The sequence below is a fragment of the Aulostomus chinensis genome, chromosome 5 (genome assembly GCF_037954235.1).
Source record: "Aulostomus chinensis isolate RoL2024-O1b breed Wild chromosome 5, RoL_Achi_v1.0, whole genome shotgun sequence".
NCBI lineage: Eukaryota > Metazoa > Chordata > Actinopteri > Syngnathiformes > Aulostomidae > Aulostomus > Aulostomus chinensis.
The window spans coordinates 10,370,842-10,395,044 of record NC_141324.1 but is presented as its reverse complement, the minus strand read 5'-3'; the positions used below and the strand labels follow the sequence as shown (position 1 = coordinate 10,395,044).

General features: G+C 50.5%; 4 protein-coding genes across 13 annotated transcripts in view; 2 read left to right on the top strand and 2 right to left on the bottom strand.

Annotated features, from left to right (window-relative positions):
- The window catches only part of LOC147261157 (nucleoprotein TPR-like), a 28,074-nt gene extending 27,667 nt beyond the window's left edge, over positions 1-407 (top strand). For both annotated transcript variants that reach the window (XM_086203079.1, XM_086203078.1), the window contains exon 55: positions 120-407. In XM_086203079.1, coding sequence (XP_086059205.1) covers positions 120-172 — 53 coding nt within the window. In that variant the 3' untranslated portion in view covers positions 173-407. The remainder of the gene's footprint in view (positions 1-119) is intronic.
- On the bottom strand, positions 10-7,212 carry prg4a (proteoglycan 4a). 2 transcript variants are annotated; one of them, XM_086203080.1, is made up of 14 exons: positions 6,554-7,210; positions 5,899-6,015; positions 4,984-5,097; positions 4,589-4,648; positions 3,547-3,609; positions 3,181-3,291; positions 2,891-3,103; positions 2,702-2,803; positions 2,551-2,625; positions 2,181-2,320; positions 1,868-2,027; positions 1,581-1,679; positions 1,100-1,219; positions 10-748 (listed from the first exon to the last, which is right to left on the bottom strand). In XM_086203080.1, exons 1-14 carry the CDS (start codon positions 6,618-6,620, stop codon positions 579-581), a joined length of 1,611 nt encoding a protein of 536 aa, XP_086059206.1. In that variant the 5' UTR covers positions 6,621-7,210; the 3' UTR covers positions 10-578. The 2 variants fall into 2 exon arrangements, with proteins under 2 accessions (XP_086059206.1, XP_086059207.1); XM_086203081.1 differs by lacking the exon at positions 4,984-5,097 and having other exon boundaries at positions 6,554-7,212.
- Positions 7,213-10,892: 3,680 nt separating this feature from the next.
- dusp12 (dual specificity phosphatase 12) lies at positions 10,893-16,109 on the top strand. Of its 3 annotated transcripts, none has more exons than XR_015115706.1 (8): positions 10,893-11,055; positions 11,624-11,888; positions 12,105-12,218; positions 12,369-12,487; positions 12,706-12,793; positions 13,064-13,273; positions 13,815-13,894; positions 14,474-14,541. XR_015115706.1 is itself a non-coding variant. In XM_086203076.1 (8 exons), exons 2-8 carry the CDS (start codon positions 11,626-11,628, stop codon positions 14,615-14,617), a joined length of 900 nt encoding a protein of 299 aa, XP_086059202.1. In that variant the 5' UTR covers positions 10,899-11,055; positions 11,624-11,625; the 3' UTR covers positions 14,618-16,108. The 3 variants fall into 3 exon arrangements, 2 of the variants coding, with proteins under 2 accessions (XP_086059202.1, XP_086059203.1); XM_086203076.1 differs by having other exon boundaries at positions 10,899-11,055; positions 13,182-13,273; positions 14,474-16,108; XM_086203077.1 differs by lacking the exon at positions 10,893-11,055 and adding an exon at positions 11,062-11,168 and having other exon boundaries at positions 13,182-13,273; positions 14,474-16,109.
- Positions 16,110-17,730: 1,621 nt separating this feature from the next.
- The window catches only part of LOC147261154 (voltage-gated inwardly rectifying potassium channel KCNH2-like), a 64,601-nt gene continuing 58,128 nt past the window's right edge, over positions 17,731-24,203 (bottom strand). For 3 of the 6 annotated variants that reach the window (XM_086203066.1, XM_086203068.1, XM_086203069.1), the window contains 5 exons: positions 23,871-23,967; positions 23,086-23,237; positions 22,655-22,880; positions 21,765-22,269; positions 17,731-21,360 (listed from right to left, as the gene is read on the bottom strand). In XM_086203066.1, coding sequence (XP_086059192.1) covers positions 21,289-21,360; positions 21,765-22,269; positions 22,655-22,880; positions 23,086-23,237; positions 23,871-23,967 — 1,052 coding nt within the window. In that variant the 3' untranslated portion in view covers positions 17,731-21,288. Of the gene's footprint in view, positions 21,361-21,764; positions 22,270-22,654; positions 22,881-23,085; positions 23,238-23,870; positions 23,968-24,203 lie in introns of those variants that run through there. The other 3 variants (XM_086203067.1, XM_086203070.1, XM_086203071.1) reach the window with 3 other exon arrangements.

Here is a 24,203-nt window from a genome sequence, read left to right as displayed (position 1 = left end):
GAGTGTCTTGAGGCGGTTTATTCAAGCAAGAAGCAGACAAGCACACAGACATATGACATGATGACAGAGGATCCAGTGGATTGTCCGACTGTTTCTTTTAACAGTTTTCTTCTCTCCAGGAACATTTGCCCGAGGAAGAGGCGGCACCACGGGAAGAGGGAACGCTCCCTAGGAATCATGTGACCAACTCACTTGTGTTATCCAATCAGGAGACGAATACGAGTTTCAGTCCTCCAATGATTTCGCAGGCTGTTCATTTGCTGTCCTGCGACAGTCAGCAGTTGCAGTTCTGCATGAGAGCTGTGGCGATGCATTCAGGGGCAGTTCTGTCATTTGTTCTGGTGTTTAGTTTGTGTTGTGGAATGTTGAGACCCTTTTTGATAATAAAGTTGAGTGATGAACCTTCAGTGTGGTGTTCACTGACTTGGAAGTGACTGATTCTGTCCTGCTCTCATGGTTGGGCAGAATGGAGGTTTGACATCATCGTGGGCGTTGGTCCTTATATTGGTGTCATGTGATTTATGTGTAAGAAAGACGGTGCAGCAGCTACTGGGGGCGGAGCCTGTTAGGTCCTGATATTATGGGAGACATTGGAGCCAAACTCTGATTGAGTTGGCTGGCGCGGGGTTGGTCTGCTGAGGAGCCACATCAGAGGGGCTGAGGATGGCCAGGGGGGCGGGGGCTGCAGGTGCGTCCGCTGTGACCAGCACCGGCAGGTCTCCTAAGATCTGGACCTTGAAGAACAGAGCTGCAGGGGGACAGAGAGAATGCAGTGTTAAACAGTACTGCCGAATCAGAGCAGCCCCCCAGGTCGCTGCTTCATGGTGAAACGTGGTCATTTGATTGGTGTGAATTATAAATGTGGTCGGGCCTGCGGGGGATCAGCTGCTGACCCTGGGTTCACCAGGTCTTAGCTGCTTTTATAAATGTTCTTTGTCTCAGATGCCTTTTAGAACTTTCTTGCACTTGTCCAGGATTGAATCTATGACCAGCAAACTTCAAAACCCTTGTCTCAGCTCTTCAGAGGACCAGGAGGACGGCGGGCAGCATCCTCCAGAATAGTTCCTGACCCCTCTACAACCAAAAATGTATTACTTACGTCCAGAGAAGACATAGTGCTCGTAGGTGCCGCTCCTCTGGGGGGGGGGCATGGACAGAGCCGAAGTCACCGGAGTGGGCAAACCCTTCACCTGCAGGTTGACCACTCCACTCAGAACTCCTGGAAGTGAGAAAGAGAAGACTTCCCTGTGAGATTCCTTTAAGGGCCGAGTCACCAGAGTGTTGGGTGAAGTTATCAAATTATCAACAGTGCCTCTAGCGCTCCTGTAGCTGAATAGGTTTCAAGGGTTTAAGAAACACCCCCACTTTGTGGATGAAGCCTCGCTGCAGTGAAACGATGCTATGGTTTAAATGTGTTGCTCTTGTGCCCAGAGACCTGGATACCGAGCAACCTCATCTGAAGAATACAAGCAGATTTCTGAAAATGTTTGACTGTTGCTCCAGCTTGCTAGCTGTGCCACCAGCCTGCTAGCTGCACTACCAGCCTGCTAACTGTGCTACCAGCTTGCTAGGTGTGCTACCAGCTTGGCGAGGGGGGCGTCTGTTGGCAGAGCTCCTTGGTTTCTTGCTGCAGGATGGGGTGGAGCCTGATGGGAAGGTGAAGCCTTGCAGGATGTCTCCTAGAGAACCAACAGAGGCAGCTGCAGTTAAACGTGTCCATCAATAACAAGATGAAGTCCATCTGTCTGAGAATTCATGACTGGTTTGTGAAGGGACAGCTGGGAGCTCCGTGCAGCTCAGACTGATCTGTGGAGGAACACCAGTGATTGCCCTCGGAATGTCGAGCTCATGGCTCTAAGTTCCTCACCATTCTTAAAGAAGTAGACGGTCTCCGGCCTGGTCCTGCTTGCTGGGACCACCAGCGCAGCCGTGACGCTTCCAGTCAGATCTGGGAATTCTGAGGTCAGAGGTTTGGGGAATCCCGGTTCCATCACCATATTCCCATCTAGACGCCAGTACTGGTCTCCCTGGTGGGGGGATCGGTTGGTAAAAACTGGGATCGATTTGCTAGCAGCTATATTACATGGTACGGACTTTTACGATGGCGTGCGCTGCCTCAGTGATGCCAAAGATGTGTTGATGGATGGCATCAGCTGCTGGTAGCCGGCAATGAGTTGTACCTTGATGATGTAGGTGGTTCCGTGGCAGTTGCAGCGTGTGAAGACGGTATCGATGGGAGACGGAACCCCCAGAGTGTCCATGATACTCTGAGGAGGACCAACTGAGTGGCTGAGCGGGTCAACGGACCAGAAGTGCTCATCTGGAACCCACAGAACCAAAACACAGCTGACTATGACCCTCCATCTCATACAGTTTACGCTCACTGGCCACTGTGCTGGGAACACTGGTACGATGTGAACCAGTCCAAGCTCATCAGTGTCCTAGTAGAACCTGAATATTGTTATATATCTACTACTTCAACTGTTGTACATGTTTTTGTTGAACTAATACTACATGGATGGTGAAGTGAGAGTATATCAGTACTACAACCTTTGAATATCAGGATGGTTCCGTTGCTGAGAGCCGTCAGGCCGCTGATGGGAGCGTCACTGCAGAGGTCCACTCCTGCACACACACCACGTCTCAGATTGTTCTCACTTCAAATACTCATCATTACACGAGCTGAGGAGTGTTAGCCCACCTTCCTGTGCTCCCTCGGGGCCTCCATCCACTGAGGGGAGACCCAAGGCCTGGACCACGTCCCTCAGGGTGCTGGGTCTTGAGCCCAAAGACCCACCGAGACCTGAGGACAATAAGTCGTGTTGATATAAAGTTTTGGACTGTAAGAAAATTGAAATAATTCCAACTGAGATGGAGATGTTTGAGTCACCTTGACCCGTCCCCCCCGATGGAGCCGCCCCATGAGATAAAACCAAATGGACATTCACACCAGCATCTCCTGGACCAGAGGGGCTCACAGGGGCACCGTTACCCAGAGATGGAGCGCTGTTGCTGGGGAGGGAGGAGCCAGGTGCCACGTTGTCTGGAGCCCCAGAGAAGTGGCTGAATGCCGGCAGGTGAGCAGCAAAGGTGTGACTGGCGGCTACAGGAGGAGGGGAGCAAAACTGTCTCACACACTAGGAAGTGAAAAATAAACTAGAAGGAAACCAAAAGCCAAACCATGCTGTAGGGGATTGGTCGGTAGGGCAGGAGAGGCGGGGCCAGAGGACCTGTCAGTCAGTGGGTTGAGGCGACCTAACGGACCTTGACACCGCGGGCAGGGAGCTCCCCCTACACAGACAGAACAGTGAGCATGTGTGTACACAATATACAACACACAAAATATATATATATATATATATATATATATATATATATATATATATATATATAATTATTGTGTGTGTCTAGTAGTATATTCAGTGTATTGACCCACGGGGGCAGTTGAGAATTATTAAGTCAGTGATCGTCTTTTCATTCCAGTGTCAGTACACGTTTCAGCACGTATGCAGTATCAGTGGTAGTACACAGATGTTGAGGATGTACCTGTGTACCATTCCTCGCTCTCACTGTTGGAGTCCTTCCTGCTCTTCTGTCTCTTCCTCTTTCCTGTAGAGGAAGCAGGAAGCAGTGAGGCACCATTTCCTGCTGCATGATCAGCCTCAAGAACAGAAACACACCTGGTACAGGTAGAAAGGCGTCACTGGCTGAGTTAATGTGGTATAGCAGGGTATCAGATGGGACCTGGACACCCAGCAGCCACGCCCTCTCACCTGCCACCTGAGCCCAGCGCCTGGTTGCCCTCTACCTGCTACGTTGAATCATTCTGCACTCGTTAAGCAATGAGGGTTCTTCAGGCCTGTTTATGAAGGCAGTGATCCATCACGTACCCGCCATGATAATAGAGACGCTTCAGCAGGAAGGTTGGCAGCAAGGTCGCCTTCTTAAAATAATCGCCCAAAGTTTTCAGAAAACACAAAAAACTGGAGACTAAACATGGTGAGGAGTTGATTTGGTTGAAACGTTTTGGTTTTTTGGGGAGTTTCCAGAAGGTGGTGATGTGTTTTTCTCATGGAAACGTTTCATAGAAAGAGGATGCAACAGGCTTCCGTAGGACCCTGACACATCGGCACTGGTGTACCATGGACCGCTATTATTGAACGAGCGGGAGCGGTGGTGCAGTGAATAACGCTCGTCTCACGGCAAGAAGGTCTCGGGTTCGATTCCCGCTTGGGGACCAGGTCGGCAGGCCTTTCTGTGTGGGGTTAGCATGTTCTCTAACCAGTGGGAAAAGATGAATAACATGTTTCGATGACGCCGTCGCGTCCGTGACGAAGACGAACGGGAGCACTTGGTCCCAGCGTGCGGTTCGGCTGCCGCTCACCTGCTCCTGACTGCCCATGGGGGAGGGACGTCGGGAAAAAGAATTTCATGGGAGAGAGACTCGTGTGTGTGCGCTGTAAACGCTACACTGCAGGACAAAAGACTTCTCTATGTATAATAGTAGGGTTCTAACACATTCTTGTCTCTGAGATCAAAGTGAAGGAACGGTCCTCTGTTACTGGTTGGTTGTGAGTGGGAGACTAACCTGGTGAACTGGCCTTCAGAGGGTGGAAACCGCGGGAGTGGGAGACTGACACGCCAGCGTCTGTGGACACAACACCAGGGACATGGAGAGTACAGCTGGATGTGTCCTGGATACACAGTACCACATACCACAGAAGCTGGTACCACACATACACGTGAACGTTAGCAGGCTCTCATCTAGGCTCCCGCTTCTTCATCTCTAACCGACTCATATGTGGGGGCGGCAGCTCGTGGAGTTGCTCATCACGAGTGAGTTCTGTCCCCAGACAGCCATCATGTGACACGTTGGGCTCATTCAGGCTTTGGGGACCTTGTTTCAGTAGAGTGTCTGTCACCTTTGATCTCGAGCTGACTGCTTTGATCCTCACACTCTCACACACACACACACACACATACCACAGTGCAGCTGGTAGTCATGGCAGCAGGTGTTGTAGTGGAGGCACTGTGGGTCACACTGACACGGCTGACCACGACTGAAGGCCTCTCCACAGCGACCCCTACAGGATGGAGCTGAGAGGCACACACACACACACACACACACACACACACACACACACACACACACACACACACACACACACACACACACACAGGGAGGACCACCATGGGCCTGCTGTGAACCTCAAAGTGTTAATATTCCTCTCAGACGTGGAGGCAACATGCAGACAGAGGAACTCTGCTGAGTGAGGAGAGGCTCTAGAGGGGCGGCCCCTGGCATCTGGAGGAAGAAGAAGAGGAAAAGGAAGTAGAAGAAGAATGAGAACAAAGAGGAGGAGCGAGGGAGGAAGAAGACAAGGGGCAGAACGCTGAGGGCATGTGGGTCCTGTAGTTTGACTCAAGTGAGTAGCCATGTGGTTCCCTTCGACTGCAGGGGCTCACTTCTCACATGAGGACGGATTTAAATCAGGTCAGACAAGTGAAGAGTCTCTCAACGACATTGACCTGGAAATGAAACGTCAGGACCTGTTGACCGACGCCAGCGCTCATCCTCCCTGGATCATCTGGAGGAGAGTCTGAGGCTGTAAAGCCGTGGGAGGAGACAGATTAACCCTTCAACACTGTCTGACAGTGGCGGCGTCACTGCAGCCCATCTGTCAGGACGGCAGAAGTTCACATGGCTGCTGTAGCGCCACCTACAGGACCACTGACTCAGATGTCCAGCTGACGACGTGAGACAGAGGAGGGAGGAGAGAGAGAAAGAGCCTCAAGAGTTCTACAGAGATCAAAGCCTGGGATCAGAGAGGAGAGGATCAGTGGAGGAAGAGGAGGGTCTTCATCACTCAAACAGCTGATTGATGTGTGGCTGCCTACCAGCGACGCAGGCGGCCTGGAAGTCTGGACAGCACTCGTTATACCGCAGGCAGCCGGAGTCACAGGCACACGGCCGACCTCTGGTGAAGAGCTCGCCACAGCGGCCCACACAGCTCTCTGGGGGGGGGGGGCATAAATCACCATCATCATCATCATCATCATCATCATCATCGTCATCACCATCATCATCATCATCATCACAATAATAAGACATCTGAATGAGAAGAACACAAAGACAGAGCGGCACCACTCAGGCCGTGATGGTCACCAACGGACTGGTAATCGTTCTCTCACGGGATTCATGTTGACTGCAGCAAAGATGGTGGAACGACTGGGGGGTCAGAGTCTAACCCTCCAGCCGCCCCCCCGCTCCCACCACGTGACTCTAGTTTGGTGTGACAGCGTGAACACGAACCGCCGCTCGGGTGCAGCTTCACCCAGATTTGTCCTTGTTGTGTTTTGTCTCTGAGACTCGGTGAAGGATCCAATCAGAGGTGAGAACTACTGGTGTGGTGGGTGGAGCACACACCAACCATGAGTACTTCAGACAAGAGTTACAGTACAAGTATTATTATCACAATACTTGTAGAATCAGGTGTGAAACCTGAGGAAATGTCCAGCTAGACTAACTCAGCTGCTGCTTTCATGTACTTACGAGGTCCAGCAGCTGCACACACGGTCACAGCGAGGCTGAGCAGCAGCGTCAGGGTGAGCGCCATCATCCTCAGCTTCCTCCTAGATGCCGGGCTTGAGTACTGAAACCTTGACCAGAGATGAAGCGATCAGAGCAGAGAGTCACTCCTCTCCTCCTCTTCTGGCTCTTTGTCCTCCTCTGAGCCTCTTGGTCTTTTATACCAGTTGAACCAGTGACACAGGAAACAATGAAGCTGCATCACACACTCCCACAGACCCACTAACAGCACAAATATAAACCTCTCATAATCCAGTAAATGACTCCTACACACACACACAGACACACACATAGACATACACACAAAGACACAGACACACACACAAAGACACATACACACACTGAGGCATACATACACACAAACACTATCCACTTCAACAAAGTACCCTGGTTACTTCAATATTTGTTAAACAACAGCTGGGTTTCCTCTAATCTCAGATTATTTTCATGTGAAACTTCTCACGTGTTCTGGGATAGAGTTGAGATCCGGATCAAGAGAGGCAGGTGTAGAATGTTGGAACTTTGATCGGGATTTCTGTAATTTACTGATGAGACTTGAGAAAAGAAAAAAAAATGTAAAATTTCATTTATCAGCTCATCACACAGCAGCAGTGAGGATAGTTGCACTAACCCTAATCCAACCATCCTCTAACTCTAATCCAACCATCCTCTAACTCTAATCCAACCATCCTCTAACCCTAATCCAACCATCCTCTAACTCTAATCCAACCATCCTCTAACTCTAATCCAACCATCCTCTAACCCTAATCCAACCATCCTCTAACCCTAATCCAACCATCCTCTAACCCTAATCCAACCATCCTCTAACCCTAATCCAACCATCCTCTAACTCTAATCCAACCATCCTCTAACTCTAATCCAACCATCCTCTAACCCTAGTCTAACCATCCTCTAACTCTAATCCAACCATCCTCTAACCCTAGTCTAACCATCCTCTAACTCTAATCCAACCATCCTCTAACCCTAGTCTAACCCTACTCTACATGTACGAGAGTACAATTCAGGGATCTCTCACAAATAGGATAGTGTACAGCTGCAGAGAGTTGATAAATGTTAGTATTAGTACTCAAACTAATGCTCGTGAGATAACTGCACAATAACAGAGCACAAATACCTCATAACACCATAAAGATTTCGTAATCCCAGTAAAGTGCCTCACGTTGGTATAAAAGAAGTAGTACTGCTGTCAGCAGCAGACCAGGGCCGAGCTCACACCCACTCAGTTCCTGCAGGTTGGGATGATGGCTGATGCGTCAGACAATTAAAGCTGGTAAAACTTTATTAGCACCTCACACTGGGACGAGGGCCATCGTCCTGTAGGTGTTGAGAAGAAGGAGCCCAGACAGACATGACGCCATTGAAGAGCGTCTGGAAAAGAAATATCCCACAATAAAGGGGCATGGATTCAACCTGGCATGACCTCACCGTCCCGGTTCTGTCCCGTTCTCACTTGTTCCGTCACTTTTATAGCTGAAGTTCTGAAAGTTTACTGCTTATTAGCACAGAACGGAACATTAGCTGGTCTGCTCATGTGAGGATAAGAAGCTTTAGCATGGCGCCACCTCGGCCTCCAGCTTTTATTTTACTTTTACTTTGATGGTATTTTACTACAGGCCGGCCCGGTGGAGCAGTGGTCCTCACCGTGGCCCCCCAGCAAGAAGGTTGTGGGTGGAGCCCCGGCTGGAGCACGGGGTCTTTCTGTGTGAGTCTCCATGTTCTCCCTGTTCCTGCTGGGTTCTCTCTGGTACTCCAGCTTCCTCCACAGTCCAAAGACATCAAGAGGGACCAGGTTAATCCAGACTCTAAATTGACCGTAGGCGTGGCTGGGAGAGCCAGTGGTTGTCTGTCTCTATGTGTTGGCCCTGCCGTGGACTGGTGACCTGTCCAGGGTGAAGGCTGCTGGGATAGGCTCCACCCTCACCACCCTGAACAGGAGAACATGGAGAACATGGAGGGATGGATGATGGATGGATGATGGGTGGATGGATGGATACTACATACTACAATGAAATGATCGTTTAAGTAAAAAGTTACCTGATAGTTTGATGACTCAACTTTATATGTGAAAGCCAAATGGGAAAGGGAGTTGGGCGGGGCATCCTGGAGGGGGTGTGGTATGAAATGGTGAAAACACACCAGACTACATCAAAATCATTGATTTGGAGAGAATTTAATAGGAAGAACTTAATTTGTTGTTTTATAACACCTAATATGAAGAGTAAGCAGGTGAAGGTTCAACAGCCATGCTGGAGACGATGTAACCCTATAAACTCTGATCACGTACACGTTTTTTGGAAATGTACAAGTCGACAACCCTCTGGAGGAAAGTCCATTCAGGGCTCTGCGATGTTCTGGGATATAAGAGCCCCAATTCTTGTCTTGTTTTTTACCTTGGACACTCGGAAGGATTTGTGCATAATGAAGATCAGTACTTAGTCAAGATTCTTCTGGCAGCAGGGGAAAAAGCCATGACTAAGAACTGGTTTGAGACTGACACTCCAAATCACAAGCAGGGGATGTTAATAATGGATGGTATGTTGGAGACGGAACCCTGACATACAAGTTGAGACTGAAAGAACATCTATTTTTGGGGCCTGGAGTCGATGGTTGTCATACCAAGGAAAACATCACCAGTGAGGTGACCTGACCAGCACAGACTCTGTTTGTTGGTTTACTGTTTGTTTTGGTGTTTTTCTTTTACTTTTACCATAACCTGAACATGAGTGAATTGACTCTTTTGTCCGTCATTGATGATACTTTTTTTTTTTTTTAAACCCCCCCCCCAAAAAAGTTACCTGATGACCAAATGTTTTTTTCCTGGTGAACTTGTGTTCTCATGCTTTCGACAGCCGCCTGAATCATTAAATCTCCATCTGTTTGATAAGATGTGGGAGGAGGAGGTGGAGGAGAGCCTGAGGTCATCCTGGCGTAACGTGTCAGCCGGAGAGCAGACGATCAGGGTCTAGAACTGGGTCCTCTCTGCCAATGGCATCACCCTGGAAAGTCTTCTCTTCCCATTGGTCCTGGGTCATCACGCCCCTGCGTGGTTCCTAGCGTGTGACGTCGGTCATGGAGTCACGCGTCATTCAAAGTCACAGTCATACAGCACACCTGTGTATTGTAAATATTCAGTTGCCACATTTTTATACTTCAGTACAAATTAAACAAATATGCTCATGTACCAGTTTATAACAGGTCATAAACTGAACTATTTTACACGAATCTGGCTAATCGACTGAGTCTGTGATGGACTCTCAGTCTGACCGTCCCCTTTGTCAGTTTTATTTCCAGGTTTAAAATTGCTAAAGTTGTTGATCACAGTGAATTTTAATTCAGTAGATTTGTGCGTTTCTGCCTCCAAGTCAACACCAGAACACCAGTCGCTCAACCTCCTGCCGGGATGCAGACTCGTCTCCGTCCTGGATCAGGCCGATGACCGTTGTGTCGTCTGCGTACTTCAAGAGCTTCACAGCTGGGTGCTTGGAGGTGCAGTCGTTGGTATAGAGGGAGAAGAGCGGGGGGGGGGGGGGGGGGGCAGGACACACCCCTGGAAATCTCCCAGCCTCACCTGCTGACTCCTGTCTGTCAGGAAGCTGGTGGTCCACTGACAGATGGACAGAGGCACGTTGAGGAGGGAGAGTTTGGAGGAGAGGAGTTCAGGGATGATCATGTTGAATGCTGAGCTAAAGTCCACAAACAGGATCCTTGCGTAGCTCCCTGGGCTGTCAAGATGCTGCAGGATGTAGTGCAGTCCCAGATTGACAGCATCATCCACCGACCTGTTTGCCCGGTAGGCAAACTGCAGGGGGTCCAGCAGGGGTCCTGTTACAGTCCTTAGATGGCTCAACACCAGTCTTTCAAAGAACTTTATGACCACAGACGTCAGGGCCTGTAGTCGTTCAGTCCAGTGATGGAGGGGTTCCTTGGGACCAGGATGATGGTGGAGTGTTTAAAGATGGTGGGGACGTCACACTTCTCCAGGGAGCTGTTGAAGATCCTGGTGAAGACTGGAGCCAGCTGGTCAGCACAGGCTGCATGTTGCCAATTTTATCCTTCCAAAAACCTTAAAAAATAGCTTCTATTTTCACAGGTTGTTTGAAGTTATAAAAACCAATCCAAGTGTAACCTGCCCCGCCCCCACCCTCAGGGTCTCTCCACCTGTCACCGTGTCTGGAAGGCCTCATCGAGAGCTGAGCTCCCGGCCAGCAGGCGGCGCTGACGCCACACATGCTGTTTGCCAGCCGACAATAACTCCGGAGAAGAAGACAACAAGCGGACCTGAAGTCCGCTTCCGTGTTTCCGACCGGATACATTAGCAGTCGCACCAAACACCTAAATGTCAACACGTTTTTTCGGACTCGTTTCTACGAATTGGAGCACGTGGTTGTCGTTGATCGCCGCAGCTGTTCGTACCCAGATCACGTGGAGGGCGATCATCTGACCAGGTGAGATTATAATCCGGTCTCACTCGTTTTTACCGGCATCATCATCGATGTGACGTGGTCTTCAGGTGACGTGGGTTCGCATGGTCTGTTCGATGTGATCTACTCAGTGACGTGTATGTATATGTCTGACGTAACTTCATCTGAAACAGAGATCCCGTTCAGCAGCAGGTTTAGTGATACGGAGCTAGTAGACCCAGAGTTTGCGGGACTCGGAGTCAGTTACCATGGTAACATACTCGGTGAGCCTCACCTGCTCGCTGACAGATTCCTCCCTGTCAGAGCTCCTCCCCCTCGACACCTGGACGTCCAGGAGGAGCTCAACCATGGAAAAGATAACGTTGGGACTATTGGACCCGATCAGATGCTTAGTCCGCTCTTGGGGATTATTTGATTGTGCTGCGATCTTAATGACGTCATTTACTAAGACCTAACCACTGAACCAACTACTGAACCAACCACTGAACAAACTACTGAACCAACCACTGAACAAACTACTGATCCTGGTGGTCTAAATCTGTGTGTCTCCTCAGTCTGGATCCTGGTGGTCTAAATCTGTGTGTCTCCTCAGTCATGATCCTGGTGGATCCTGGCGTCTACATTGGAACTGCAGCAGACCTTAATGACAGCAGGACGTTGGTGGATGCAGCTGTCACGCACATCCTGTCTGTGGACTCGGTGGATCCCGCCTCTCTACTTCCTCCTGACTCTGGTTTTCGCAGGAAGTGGGTTAATGTTCTGGATGAGGGGACCTCTGACCTCCTGAGTCACATGGATGACACCTTCCTGTTCATTCAGGAGGCAGTGGATGGCGGCGGGGCAGCACTTGTCCACTGGTAAGGGTCAAAGGTCAGCAGGTGTGTCCTCATCCTGTCACCTGAAGTGCTTCATGTCTTTAGATTGTTTCCATGAAGGCTGAGGCCATGTTTGGACAACAGCACAAATGTTTGGGTGGTCATCATGTCTAAATGCTGCTAGCTCTGCGTTCGTGCTCGGGTTGTCTGTGCCCGCCAGCAGACGTAAACCTGAGGTTGTGTGTTTGTGTGTGTTAGTCAGGCCGGTCGGAGCCGCAGCGCCACCGTGGTGACGGCGTTCCTGATGAAGACGCACCAGCTGAGCTTCCTGGAGGCTCATCGCAGACTGAGAGCAGTCAAACCAGACGTACAGTAGGTGGCACCATTACGAGACAGGCAGAGGGGGCGGGGCTTCGTGTGCATGGTCTGCACTGCATCATTCACAGGCTTGAATGTTTTGTGTATGGCTGAAGTGTCCATTGCCTCCATGAAGGATCCCTACTGGCTGCTTGTGTGTCTCAGGGTCAACAGCGGTTTTGAGGAGCAGCTGTGCCTCTACGAGCTCATGCGGTGGGAAGTGGACACCTCCAGTTCTCTCTTTAAACAGTACAGACTCACCAAGATGTCTGAGAAATACCCTGGTAACCACGCACAATCGCCACGGACTGCACAAACAACACCGGCGCACTCAGAGAAAAAGACAGATTACCAGTCACTGCGATTGGAGCACGTTTCAAACATGATGACCTGCTCATTGTTGTTTAACCACCAACATGAAGACACCAAGAGTCAGTTATATTCACGTGTGTGTGTGTGTGTGTGTGTGTGTGTGTGTGTGTGTGTGTGTGTGTGTGTGTAGAGTTGCAGCAGGTGCCCAGGGAGCTGTTTGCCTCTGATCCGGATCACTCCACCTCCTCGGAGGTGTCCTATCGATGCAGGAAGTGCAGGTACAGGGAGGCTGGTCTGGTGGCGGGATGCCGAGGCTGAGACCACAAATTGTCAAGTCATTGTTGAAGTCCCACTAAAACTGGACTTTAAAATGTGGTTTAACAGGTTCATCTGTTGACTTGTTTTCAGCGGACCTTGATAATGTGTTGTGGAACCTATTAGTCTGCGTCTATACGCTGTACCAGATGTGGGATCTCCGGTGTAACCTGGGATCCTGTGTGCGGTTCTTGAGTACGGTGGTCTTTGAATTGCTCTCTGCTGATTGGAAGGTTCTCCACCGGCTGCTGGTCTCCAGTACCTGGGCCTGTGGTCCAATCACAGCACCGAACCCTGCTGCCACCACAGTCTGACTGCCTCTCAGGTTCTCACTGGCCCTCTCCTCTGCAGACGGAGGCTGTTCCACGGCTCCAGTATTCTCAATCACCCAGTAGGAGAGGGAGCATCAGCCTTTGGTCACAAGAAGCCCAGTAACCTCACTGGTAAGGAGGATATCATGCTTCACCAGCCCAGTTAGTAGCGGCAGTTCCTACACCTGCTCCTGCCGTTTACCCTGCAGACACACGCGTGTGCTGGCGTAGTAGCATGATGAAACTCAACACTTGAACAAGCCTGGTCTGCTGGGCTGATATTAGTCAGCCGATATTATCGAGCACCTGTGACAGTAGGAAGTCAGATATATCATATCTGAGTTAGAACGTTGCCATCCACGGGAACAGTGAAACGGAAGCAACATGTTAACATGTTGTTAACATGTTGTTAACATGTTAAGAGTGAGTCACTGACAAAGACAGCAGTTCAGCTGCTGTTAAGATGGATGGTTGTCCTGGCTGGGCTGCAGCCCTTAGATGTCACGTGACATCACAACTGTCCTCTGAAGGCAGCCAGGACAGTTGTGATGTCACGTGACACGGTTGTGATTGCTGCTTCTAACACACATTAGTGATTTAAAGGAAAAATAGCCAGAATGATCAGATCTGTTCTTCAACCTGAATATGTCCATTCAACTGTGATGTTGTCCAGGAGGCGTCCAGTGTACGTCGTACTTCATTGAACCAGTGCGGTGGATGGAACCAGCTTTACTTGGAGTGATGGATGGACAGGTGGGGCACACTCACACACACACACACACTCACGTGCGGTTTGTCGGACATTTATTTTCAGATTACACTGCAGTTTGCTAACGTCCCTAATTGAAGACTTTCTTTAGCATGTATGCTGCTTGTCTTCATGTCTCACAATGATCCGTTCGACTGTGTCACCCGTTCAGTCTACTAACTGTGGGTCTGGCTAGCATAACGTTAGCTCTCCTGCTAGCAGCCCAGCCCTGCTGAGTGGACTATGCTAACTCTTCTGCTGCCAGCTCGTAGCTGTGGTCCATCCCGTTTCCTGGAGCAGTGAAGAACATTTTCCCTGCATGGGAACCTCACGGTGTAGAATGATCCATCCAGATCATTCTAGAATACTGAGTCGGGGGGGGGGGGTTGACTGTTGACTCATGAAAAAAGAAATCAGTGTTTATTGCCTTTCTGTAAGTCACCAGCTTCACCCCCTCATCGTCCATTAATACCTGATAGTGGGACACCACACTGGGCATCATTCCCTCCTTGCTCTTGAACTATTTAACTCTGTGTGTGTGTGTGTGTGTGTGTGTGTGTGTGTGTGTGTGTGTGTGTGTTAAGTTGCTGTGTCCTAAGTGCAGCGCTAAGCTGGGCTCCTTCAGCTGGTGTGGGGACCAGTGCTCGTGCGGCTGCTGGGTCACTCCTGCCTTCCAGCTGCATCGGAACAGAGTGGACGAGATCTGGCAGCCAACCGCCAAGAAGTAACACACACCCAGGGAACCCGTCTCCTCGGGGCGGAGCCGGACCACAGTGAGGGAGTCGAGATTATTTCATCCGCTTTGAAGAAAAAGGCTCTATTTTTGACTTCTTCTGTCAGTTTTCTATTACATCCTTTCAGTGTTAGTATGACAACTGCATCAGACCTGATTCAGGTCAACATCTTCATTGAAAGAATAAAAGTTTTCAAACCGTGTACCATCAGTAATATTTGGTTTTTGAATAGATAGTGACCTGGATTATTGTGTTGTTGTGGCAGTATTTTCTAATTTTGTTGCTCATTCATAGAAGGAATGGTGTTGTGTTGGAAGGCAGTTTGGCGTCGTCCGTCCAGGTCCTGAGTGGTTCTGACCAGGTTCCGTCTCAGGAGTTCTCTTTGATGTGCTGCACACCGGAACCCTTCTTAAATATGAGGATGACAAAGGTGTGACGCTGAGTGACGGTAACACAACTGCTGCCGTCACAGCAGGAGGGGAGTCGACTACGAGCTGATCTGACCTCCCTCCCTACAACGAGCGCCACCACCGGTGGCTCCGCGGTTGTCACAGTCTGAGATTCTGTCCATCCGGTGCCTCCATTAGCGCGTCTGTCTCAGCCACTCTCTGCTGGGGCGCTGGCTAGGAAAGCGGGGGTTGTGTACGGAGAGCTCTCTTGCCTCGTAGCTGCTGGGTGCCCCACCTTCCTCTAGTCGCCTCGCCACCGGGTCGCTCTGCCCTGTTCAGGTACCTGGATCCTCCCTCCTGTGTGCTGCAGCAGGGGTCATTGGCTATGGCCGAGCTGAGGTCAGCTGTTGTACCGCGCCTGTTATTGTGCCACAGGGGCGCCGAGCGCTCCCCACCCTCACCTTTGCCGATGCCCATTCAGCACCTGACGGTGTGCAGACGTGGCGATTGGTCAGTTCAGCTACTTGCGTCCTTTGTGTCGTTACTTACGTCTCCATGTCTCTTCCATGGCAGGGTTGTGTTGCATCATGTTGAGTTGTTGTTGTTGTTGTGTTGCTGTTGACAGCTGAGTGCGGCTGCTTCAGCTCTAATCCCTGGTTGCTGTGCTCACCCTGGCGGTACCGCGTGCAGATCCGGAGATCTTCAAGTGTGGATGGACTGATTTTAGTTTAACGTTTTGTTCTGCTTGCTGTGCTAAGTTTCTTGGGGTTCATCAGTTTTGATCGTTCCAATGTTGTCTCTGACTTTGGTTTCTTTGCTGTGGGTTGTTTGACAGTTTGGTTAACAGTTATTTGGTTTTGTTGGGTGGTGGGGGTGTAATAGTTCAACCCTGATTTAAACTAATTTAGTCATTCTTCTTTTCTTTGGGTATTTTGGGGGTTTATCGAAGTGTTTGAGTGTGCAACACTGTATTTTTTCATTGAACCATCAGGTTAACCGTACTGTATTGTGAGTGCACAACTGTTTTTTGAAATCATTGTGTTAAAAATAGTTGTTAATAAACTGAACTGCTTTCAGACACTGGAGCGAGTCTCAAGCTCTCATCAGTCAACGAATGTGTGCTGTCACCACTGGGTGAAGGTTAACGTCATTCTGCCGCTGAAATTCCTGGGGTGGCGTTGGTGTCATCAATCAATCAACGTCCTTACGAGCTGCTTCATCTACTAAAATCATCTTAAAAGTAATGAACTAAATTGGACTGTTCATCTCCGCTCGCCACGCTACCAGCAGGTGCGCTACCAATAGGTAGCTTCCAAATGGTAACAGCAGCTGCTAACAGCTATGCTATCACCAGGGATATCTGGTGTAGGCAGGGGAACCTGCAGACAGGTAGCAGGAAGACAGCGTAGCTTAATCACTAGCCTCTGATAACTGATGAGCTTGACCTTTGACCCTGCTAAATGGAGTTGGTGTCCTCTTACTGCATAAAGGGTTTCCGGGAGGGTATGAAGGCCTCTGACCACAAAAACACCTGAGATGCCACCCATCTTCCTGTTCTGAAGTGCTACAACATGAGCTTGGCATGTCATGCATGGTGAAATGAGCAGGAACTCCGGGTAAGGTGGGACTCTGATAAGAGGCGGGGGAACAGGCCAATCCCGGTCAGAGGGTTGGGGGGTTGGAAGGAGGACGCAGGAGAGGGAAGCCCAGTAAATTGCTAACGGCATTTATTTATATTCTTTTCCAAGTTTTTAATTATTTGTGTGTGCTGTAAAAACAAAAGAGAGACAAAAACATCAGAACTCGTGCATCATTTGCATAACATGGCCTTTGATTTGAACTGTCACAATTGAAGTTTTGGCCTTGGTAGGCCTCCGTACCAACGTTTCACATTCTCATGAGCAGGGCCAGTTCTAGACAGGCATAAATAAGGGGGTGGACAGAAATGTGAAGGGGGCACATGGTGGCGACGGAGGCGGGAAAGGGTGTGGTGGTCTGTTTGTGTGTGTGTGTGTGTGTGTGGGGGGGGGGGGGTGGATTCTGGATAACTGTTTTTGTCATGTAACTGGATTGCACTTTGTCAGACCTTTACCCTGAGACCGGTCCAGCTTGGTCCCACCTGTCCCACCTGAAGGCGAGAGAGGCTAAGGCTGGTGGACAAACCCCCTGACCACGGTAAGGTGGCGTCCCTCTTTGACTTGACTTAAGCCCTTTGCTCCTGTCGGTGTGTAGGCCGTTGACGAACAACCTCCATTTCACTCGGTGGCGTCCCTCAGGGGGAAATTAGAAAATAAAATGACAAAAACTAAAGTAAAATGTTCTCGTCAGATTACGACGAGCTTGACGTTCCCCTCACTTGGATGGCCGGGATCACAAATGTTCTAACCCAACACTCACACTACCAATATGAACAAAACTAAAAAGGGTCGGCCAAGTTATTAAAAAATCCCTTCACCAAGTCTTGAAAAACAAAACTGATAAATGAAATGAAGAAATAAATAAAATGTCCATCCAGGTCTTGACAGGCAGCAGTAAAATGTATTCAGCTGTTGCTCATTACCTCACGGGTCGACGGGGAGTTCCTGCTTCCTCAAAGTCCCCGACTGTCGTGCGGCTCGTTTTGCTGCCCTACAAAACCGACACCGGGGCGGTGGTGTCAGCAGAGACGGGATGCTGACGGAGGGCCAGAGAGACGCTGTCACCTGGGCAGGTCTGGGGGGGGGGGGGGGGGGGGGTTTCAGTTTTTGTCAACTCTTAATATATTCATTTTGTGAGTGTATCAAAATGTGTGTCCCCCCCGAGCCCCGCTCATAATCGTTTATCGTTGGAACAAGTTACATAACTAACTAACTAACTAAGTATCTAACTACCATGGCAGCTTGAACGTAAACGACCAAATTAAATCAACATCCTTGCAGATTTTCTACTTCCATATTACTTCCGGTTACCGGCGTAGCGCCCGTGTCATTGCCGCCTGCCACACCCAGGTAGACGTCAGAGGCGAGAACCGAGGACGCGCTCACGTCCACAGAAGTACATGGGAGGTAGGAGGCGTGTTGAACTCGCAGGCAACTCGCAGCCAGGTGGGTCACATTGTGGGGTGATCAGCTGATCACCATCAGGTGGGTGTTACGTCGCAGGAGTGCGTTCTGAGCAGGGATCATCATCCTCAGGGCGACGTGTGGGTCAGCAATGTTCGTAGTTGGCTTTTCCTGTCTTTCCGGAGAAGTGCCAGAGGGGGAACGAAGGAGGGGAAGTCTGGGACTCAGGACCCACCTCACACGTCGCCTGGCCTCGGGACCAAAAGGATGGCGGCTCTGGTCCAGCTAGCAACAGCAGCAAACTTGTCTGGGTAGAAACTCACTGACACCGCCTGGTGTAATCCAGGTCTGCGTCCACCAGCACTTGGACTGGAGATTAAAAACTAATGAATTCCCTAAAATTACTCTGAAACTGGGGTGTCTAACAGGCTTGAAGTAGGAGCGCCCTCTACTGTAGTATACTGGTCATGTGTTGACCACTGAATCAGTGTCATGTTGTCCATAAGAACTTTAACAACTCTTCAATAGCAGTAGAATCTACGTCCAGGATGAAGACGGCTGCACTGCGGGCTCCAGGAGTGCTGCGTGTGGGTGAGACACAGAGAGGAAGTACAAATTCAATCGTCTTTCCAACTGAACGAGTTCCTGTGTGCTGTGACGGCGGTCCGATGGGTCACAGCGGCGTCCGAACCTCCCTCACATCGTCAGACAAATGGAGAGCTGAGAGTTGAAGCTGACGGTTGGATTTCTCTCTCTATTAATCACTCGCTCTTTTCCAGAAAGATTCCTACTTTGTCAGAGAGAAGCAGGTCACGTGACACCAGAAGCGACGAACCCGAGGAAGCTGATGGTGCGAAGCGTCATTCACTCCCAGCACAGTCAGAGGAAGGTTCACTGTGAGCACGCGTCCCTTTGACGCTGGACCCTTCACGCTGTTCGTGTACACCTCATAGCCACACACACACACACACACACATACGAACATCATGTGGGTGAAGACGAGCAGCGGGAGACGCGACTGCGTTCCACTCACATCACACGACCACAGCTTTAAGGGGGACGCCGCTCCTCCGCGGGCTGGAGAACGTTGACCTCAGGGGAAAACATCACACCTCAGTCCAGACTTTACTCTTTAATGGCTGATGGGGGTCAGAGGTCACCTCAGCGTTTAAAGGTCACAACACATCCATAGAGCAGAAGAAGATCCTGTACATACCAAAACAGAGCTGTTACTACTACTAGCTTGGGTACCTTATCAAACCTGTGTGGCGTCACGTGATGATGATGATGATGATGATGAGGGCAGGCCAGGGTAAAACCAGGGAGCAGGTGTGTGTTGGTTGTGTGGAAACACACTCTCAAATATGCATCATTTTAACGCTGCAGCTTTGACATCTGTAACAGTTATCAATGCAGTAGTACAACACTCAGTAAAACCAGCTTTTCACATACATGTACTTGCAAAAACTGCCTGATTGTTTCCCTAACTGTTCTTTCATTGCCACTATTTAGCACCCAGGAAATCCTTTCTCAGTTTTATTTTGAAAAATAGTTGTACAATGCAGCAGGTTTAGGGTTCAAGGAGGAAAATCTTCATGGGGATCCAACTGCTTTAGACACTCCTAAGAAACATCCCATAAATACTAGACAAGTGCTATACAAGTACTACTATTGGTTATCATGTTATACACCAACATGCATGAACACACACACACACACACACACACACACACACACACACACACACACACACACACACACACACACACACACACACACACACACACACACACACACTCTGATGCCATTAAACATGGTGGACTGAGTCCAGACTCAGTTGAGTATCAAACGTCTTCTGTGTCTGATTCTAAGTGGCAGAGGAAAAACTTGATGCCACCGCGTGTGTTCAGCAGATGCTCCACCCACCTGGGCTCCTCCTCAGGTGAGCTCCTCCTCACCTTTGTGGTGGGGGTCGCTGAAGGTCCTCCTCGGACCGTTTGGTCAGCTGGGGATGCGCCGTGTCCAGCGAGACCTCAGTGAGACAGCTTAGAGGCTCAGCCTCTGATGTACGTGAACCCGAGCGGACGCCAGGTCCATGAGGGACAAGGGGACATGATGTCACGACTAACGGCAAACAGATGTGATGGTCTCGTCTCACCACTGAAGGAACGTCGGATCTTTTTCACGTGATTTCAGCCAAAGGTTTAGATCCTCTGTGATTCTGCTCATTCTCCTTTTCACGTTGTTCCTTCGAAGGAAACGGAGGTCGTCGCTGCTCAGCAGCCACAGGAACACCGGCCTGATGATTGATGACATGAAGGACAGCCACCGTTCGGATGTTTGTCACCTGAGCAGCTGATTCCTGAGCCCTGTTGATCAGCAGAAGCTCACTACTACTGCTACTAGTACTACTAGTACTACTACTACGTCTAATCCAGTCCATGCACAGTGTCGGCACACACCGGCTCATTTTGAGTTCACGTGTGTAAATGCAGCGTTTACAGTGCCAAAGTACAAATGTGAGCAAATTCACACAAAGATCTTCAGATTCCCCCTAAACTACAGCCGCTCCTTGAAGTACTCGACCCTGTACTGGAGTACTGTATTAAGTACTAGAGAGACTACCACAGGATGCAGGAGCCTGTCAGTGCTGCTGACAGCAACTGAAGAACAGCATGAACACAACACTAGCACGCGGCGCTGACGAACCGCTGACACCTGCCTCGTCTTCCGGAGGGGAGCGACGCTGACCGGCACGCGAGCAGCAAACCCGGCAGGTTGATGACGGCTTTGCTGGCTCGGGGTGTCGTGGGTTCTGGTCTGGATATCGGATCCAGGTCTACAGGTCGTCCAGTGGAACAGGAGTGTGTGACTGGGAGGAGCCTCTCACATGGCGGCGCTCAGCGCCAGCACACACACTCTCTGTGATGACATCAGATGTTGGACGTTGTGGACCAGGTACATCTGGGCTCCTGTCTATAGGAAGACCCAGCACCTCGTGAAGGATTGGATCAACACCGCACAAGCCTGGCCAATAATGGAATCATGGTGCTTGATTAGGGGCTCCACTGGGGGGCGGGGGAAGGTGGCTCCCTCCATCCTGTCTCTGCGTCAGCAGGAAGTTCATGCAAGTGTTGTGTTTATCGTTGTCGTTCAGTGCGTGCAGGGCAGACGCGCCACGTGAAGCCTGCAGTGATGTGACGGGCCGAACCACTGACGCTGGTGTGATGCTGCGTCATTCTGGAGCTGATGGACTGCTGGTGGGAGGAGCTGAGGAGGGGGAGGGGTCCTGTGTGCTGACCAGATCCTGCCAGAGAGAACACCAGGGCCGTTAGCAGGGACGGAGTCTGTCAATCATCAGGCTTTAACAGATAGACATGTACAAGTGCACTACAGCCATTCTACAAGGACAGGACATCTCACACGTGGACTCATGCTGGTCTACCTTCAGTCAGAATCCTGAAATCCTGGATCCTGAAAACTAAAAGAGCGTCACTGACATCTCACCATCACGGTATTCAAATGCCTCCATCATCTAGAGTTGCTGTCACCCTCAAGGTCTCTGGGGTGCCAAGATCACCCCAGGAACCCTGTGGTTCCCAGACTCTGAAGGTCTGGGGTGAGGTGGTGTAGCCCCAGAACCACAGACCTGAGAGAGAGCAGCCGTGGCTGCGGAGCCACCAAAGACTGACAATGAAAAGGATTTGTCACCTGTGAGGGAGATGCGGCGCTGGGTGTCCCGGTAGGTCCAACACCCTCAGCAGTGAGGGGGGAGGGCAGCGAAGAAGACACCAACACACCCCCCTGACAGCGGGAGAGGATCATAGAAGGGGGTGTGGCTTGGAGAGGTGATGGAGAGGTGGAGGTGCTCGGGGGTAAAATGGGGGAAAAGAGTAAAGACTGACAGGAGGAAGTGAGATTTGGTGAGGCTTGAAGGGGAGGGGCAGGACAGGAACCGTATAAAAGACAGTGAGACACCAGATGGCGATCTGGGTTTTCATGGGCTGGTTGTTGCTGGGGGTTGTTTGGGGGCGTGTCAGCGGGAGAGGAAAGGTTGAAGGCGCCAGTCAAGGACCCAGCAGCTGGGGACAGGATGGGAGAGGAGGGTGCGTTTGGTGTTGATGTCAGAGTGCTGTAGGAGGGTGGGATGACTGGCATCTGCGTCTGCAGCAGCTGCATGATCACCCCGATGTCCGCTGACATGCGTGACTCCAGCCTGGAACACACCAACAGAAGCAGAGCGGCAGTTCAGAGAGCAGGCGTATCCTGGCCCAGCAGAAGAACCCGTCAGTGCTGATCCCTGCCATGTCAACTTGAGACCATCGCGCATTTTTGAGTGACGATTCAGAGGCTGAGAGAGCCGCTGATTCATGTGCAGTGGGAGGGAAACACTTCACCCCCCCTCAACGCGCTCCTGGTTCGAGCCATCTGTGTGACGTCAGCAAGCCTGGCCGCCTCAGAGGAAGGAGCGGAGCAACATCTTTGTCCAAGTGTCTGATGCCATCTGCTAGCTGGTGTAATTATGACAAAATAAGTCGCCTACATCCAATAGATTTAGCATGAAGTGGTTTGTGTGCTCCACATCGTTTCTTTGGATTCACCTGAGGATCTGGTGCTGTATTTTCTCCAGGCGCTTCTCGAGCTCTGCCTTCTGTCTCCGAGAGATGAGAGGGGGAGGAGGAGGCAGGGGAGGGGGGCTGGAGGGGCGCTGGGTGGAAGTGGAGGGCTGCTGGGGGGGAGGGGAGCAGGGGACCTCCTCATAGCGCTGCTGCCCTTGACTGTCCGAGCTCCAGAAGTTGAAGATGTTGGACACGCCTGCAAAAGCATCTGACACACACACACACACACACAGTGAGACACATAGAATGACACACACACACACACACACACAGTGAGACACATAGAATGACACACACACACACACACACACACACACACAGTGAGACATAGAATGAGACACACACACACACACACACACACACACCCAGCTTCAAAATCACATGCTGGTTGTAACACGCATCATGCCACACACCTGTTAGCGTGTTACAGGTGGTCTGCTTGGACTCAGTGTCTGGACCCCTGGTGGTCTGCTTGGCAGCAGCATGGATGCTGGAGGTCTGAGCAGCACTGTTGTCCTCATCATCATCATCTTCATCATCATCAGTGGAGAACATAGGACCGTACCTGCATGGGAGGACAAGCCTGTAATGTGAATGTGTGGGTGGTGGGCTGCAGCCAGAGGCTCGTCTGTGGGGAGGAGCAGTGTTGTGGTTCGGCATCTTTAACAACGTGTGCATGCAGCAGAGCCGGGCTGCAGCCCTGACGCCAGGCCTCAGACCTCCCTCACTGCGATCCAAACAGAGGATTGGCACTAACACCAGTGTTTTAATGTGCAAGTGACACAACTGAATGTTTTGCAGCTGTTATAAAAAGGTTGCCCCCCCACACTGGGGGACAGTTTGTGTCTTTTGAGAGTCAAAAAACTTTTCTTGCAGATCAAAACTAAACTTGTTTGATTGTACAATGAAGACAGAATCTGACCTCTAAATGTGCCCCTCGTGTCTGAAAGTTCTGTAGGAGTGAAGGACTCGACGTCCATTTCCTGAAATATTCATGTTCTTGTTCGTAGTGACGACTGCAAAAATAAGGAAGTCATAATTTGGAATAGAGGTCTTTCTAATCTTTCAATATCAACGAAGTGCACTACTATCAACATGTGTGCAGTACATCTGACCAGTACCCAATTAAAGAGCAGGTCCTTTTGGGTTCAGGACTAGAAGAGGAGGAGCACAAACACGTGACCAGCTGAGCTCTTACACTGACAGCTTCTGGCCGTGAGCGTCCTGCCGCTGCTCGAAGCGCCGCAGTCCTCTGGTGCAGGTGTGAGCAGCTCTGCTCGCCGAGACCGCGTCACCTAGCAGGGAAACATCAACAGCACTCAGACATGAGCAAGGACTCAGCACCACGTGATGGAGACCAGGGCTTCCTCCACCTGACCTGAACGTAGAAGTGACGCCGACACGCCGAGTGCCTGCCGCTGTGTGGTTAGTTATTGCAAACATTATATGACAAGGTAAAAGACTGTGGTTGAAGGAACTGAGGGGGAGGGGCCATCCTGCCTGCGTGACAGCAGGAACACCATCAGCGGCA